We start from the raw sequence: 2,229 nt of genomic DNA, 5'->3' as shown, positions 1-2,229 counted from the left end.
AATTCTTGGTTCAAGCTTTGGGCATACAACAAGAATCAATCATGAAGCCTTAGGCCTGCAATCCACCGACCTCAGCGACCTTGACGCTTGCGTCCCGGGGGCGGAAGTTTTGACGGTGATCATTGACATTCCATCAGACAAGGCAGGTTCACTAGGCTCTTCTACAAGCGCCGCGCCGTACCAAACGAGCCCTAGAGATGTAAAACAAATGGTTTATATACATAACTGGAACTAGAAAATTAAAGGTATTCGGTTTAAAGATTGAACTTGAAGGACGCAACGGGCAACCGTCGGCCACCGTTCCCGCCGTCGCACTCATGCAAGGTCAAAGGTGGACACGAATCTCAAAGCATATGCATATGCATATGCATGCACATGCGCAAGCACAACTGCACAACCCGATTCACGTCCCCGTGGCAGACCCGGTGGCCCACCGGATGAAGTACGTACCGAATTAGCAGATGGAGGAATCTTCTTCGGTTGAGACGTAGCTTTCCGCTACACCACCTCTGCTCTGCTGCTCAAGCTAGCTCAACCCTGCAGCGAGGGTTAACCAATCGTGCATTCGTGAAGAGAATCTCCCTTTTGAGTGCCACATGCGCTGTGTTTGTGTTGTCCAGTGTAGGCGTAGCACGCTTGGTGTGCCACTACCGATTTTAAAAGCCATTATTACGCTTTCCTACACCGCACGGCTCAGTCACCCACCCACCCACTCACTCAGAACGAAAGCCCCAGCAAGCTCAGCTCAGCTGCTCACAGTCTCACACCCACACCCACAGGGCAGCAGCAGAGCGCGCGGTTAGGCACGGTCAGCCATGAGCAAGGAGGACAAGCACCACCGCCACGAGCACCACCTGCGTCGCTGCTGCGGGTGCCTGGCGTCGTGCCTGCTGGCGCTGGTCCTCATCGTCGCCTTCGTGGCGCTGGTCATCTACCTCGCGCTCCGCCCCTCGAAGCCGTCCTTCTACCTGCAGGACCTGCAGCTGCGGCGGCCCATCTCGCTGGGCGACCCGTCGCTGACGGCGTCGGCGCAGGTGACGCTGGCCTCCCGCAACCCCAACGAGCACGTGGGCATCTTCTACAATCGCCTGGACGTGTTCGTGACCTACCAGAACGAGGCCGTGACGGTGCCCGTGTCGCTGCCGCCGCAGTACCAGGGCCACCGCGACGTCACCGTCTGGTCCCCCGTGCTGTCGGCCGAGTCCGTGCCCGTGGCCGGGTACGTCGCCGACGCCCTGAAGCAGGACGTCGCGGCCGGCTTCGTCGCGCTGCAGGTCAAGGTGGACGGCCGCGTCAAGTGGAAGGTCGGCAGCTGGGTCTCCGGGAGCTACCACCTCTTCGTCAGCTGCCCCGCCGTGCTCTCCGCGGGGTACCCCGGCGTCGTGGGCGGCGGCGGCAACAACTCCGTGTCGTCGCTCAAGTTCGCGCAGCCCACAGGATGCAGCGTCGAGGTGTGATGTGTGATCCACGGATGACGCACTCAAGTACAGTAGCTCTGCTACTCAAATTTCTTTGGGTACACCGTTAATTACGTTGTTAATTTTGTTCATGTCATTCCCATTCTCATTCTCTTGTGGGAGAATAAATTTCTGTTGCAGGCCATACGGCTCTATTCGCGTGAGCTTATAAGCCAGAATTAATCGTACTTTTTCAGTTATAGAATAGTGTTTCTCTCCTATAAATCAGCCCTGCAAATTAGCCGCAGCAGCAATAAATCTTAGCAAGCCTAGCTGTTCAAAAACTTGAAGTCAATTGTACCAACATGTATTAAGCATTTGCTTTCGTCCTTTGTCTTGAAATGTAGGTACGTGTAATGACGACTAAAGAGTATTACTAGGGCCATGTTTAGATTGCAAAAAATTGCAACCCAATGAATAGTAGCGCTTTCGTCTTATTTGATAAATATTGTCCAATCGTGGACCAACTAAGCTCAAAAGATTCATCTCGTGATTTCCAACTAAACTGTGCAATTAGTTATTTTTTTTACCTATATTTAATGCTCCATGCAAACGGCTAAAAATTAATGTGATGGAGAGAGTGAAAAAACTTGAAATTTAGAGGTGATCTAAACAAGGCCTAGTACTCCGTTTTTATTACAGTCACACAGTACATGATAAACGCGCCAGGGCAAGCATCAAACTACGTTCCTGTATTTTGTAAAACCCCCCCCCCCCCCTACGTTCCTGTACATGCACACGTACGATACGTTAAATAGGCGAGGCGTCACAT

At 52.8% G+C, this 2,229-nt stretch overlaps 1 protein-coding gene across 1 annotated transcript; it reads left to right on the top strand.

Moving 5' to 3' along the window:
• The first annotated feature begins 598 nt into the window (after positions 1-598).
• On the top strand, positions 599-1,780 carry LOC136463493 (NDR1/HIN1-like protein 1). The gene has a single exon (XM_066462488.1). It carries the CDS (start codon positions 816-818, stop codon positions 1,455-1,457), a length of 642 nt encoding a protein of 213 aa, XP_066318585.1. The 5' UTR covers positions 599-815; the 3' UTR covers positions 1,458-1,780.
• Positions 1,781-2,229: the final 449 nt, after the last annotated feature.

The sequence above is a fragment of the Miscanthus floridulus genome, chromosome 7 (genome assembly GCF_019320115.1).
Source record: "Miscanthus floridulus cultivar M001 chromosome 7, ASM1932011v1, whole genome shotgun sequence".
Taxonomy (NCBI): domain Eukaryota; kingdom Viridiplantae; phylum Streptophyta; class Magnoliopsida; order Poales; family Poaceae; genus Miscanthus; species Miscanthus floridulus.
The sequence above is the reverse complement of the archived record's forward strand: the minus strand, read 5'-3'. Positions and strand labels throughout refer to the sequence as shown.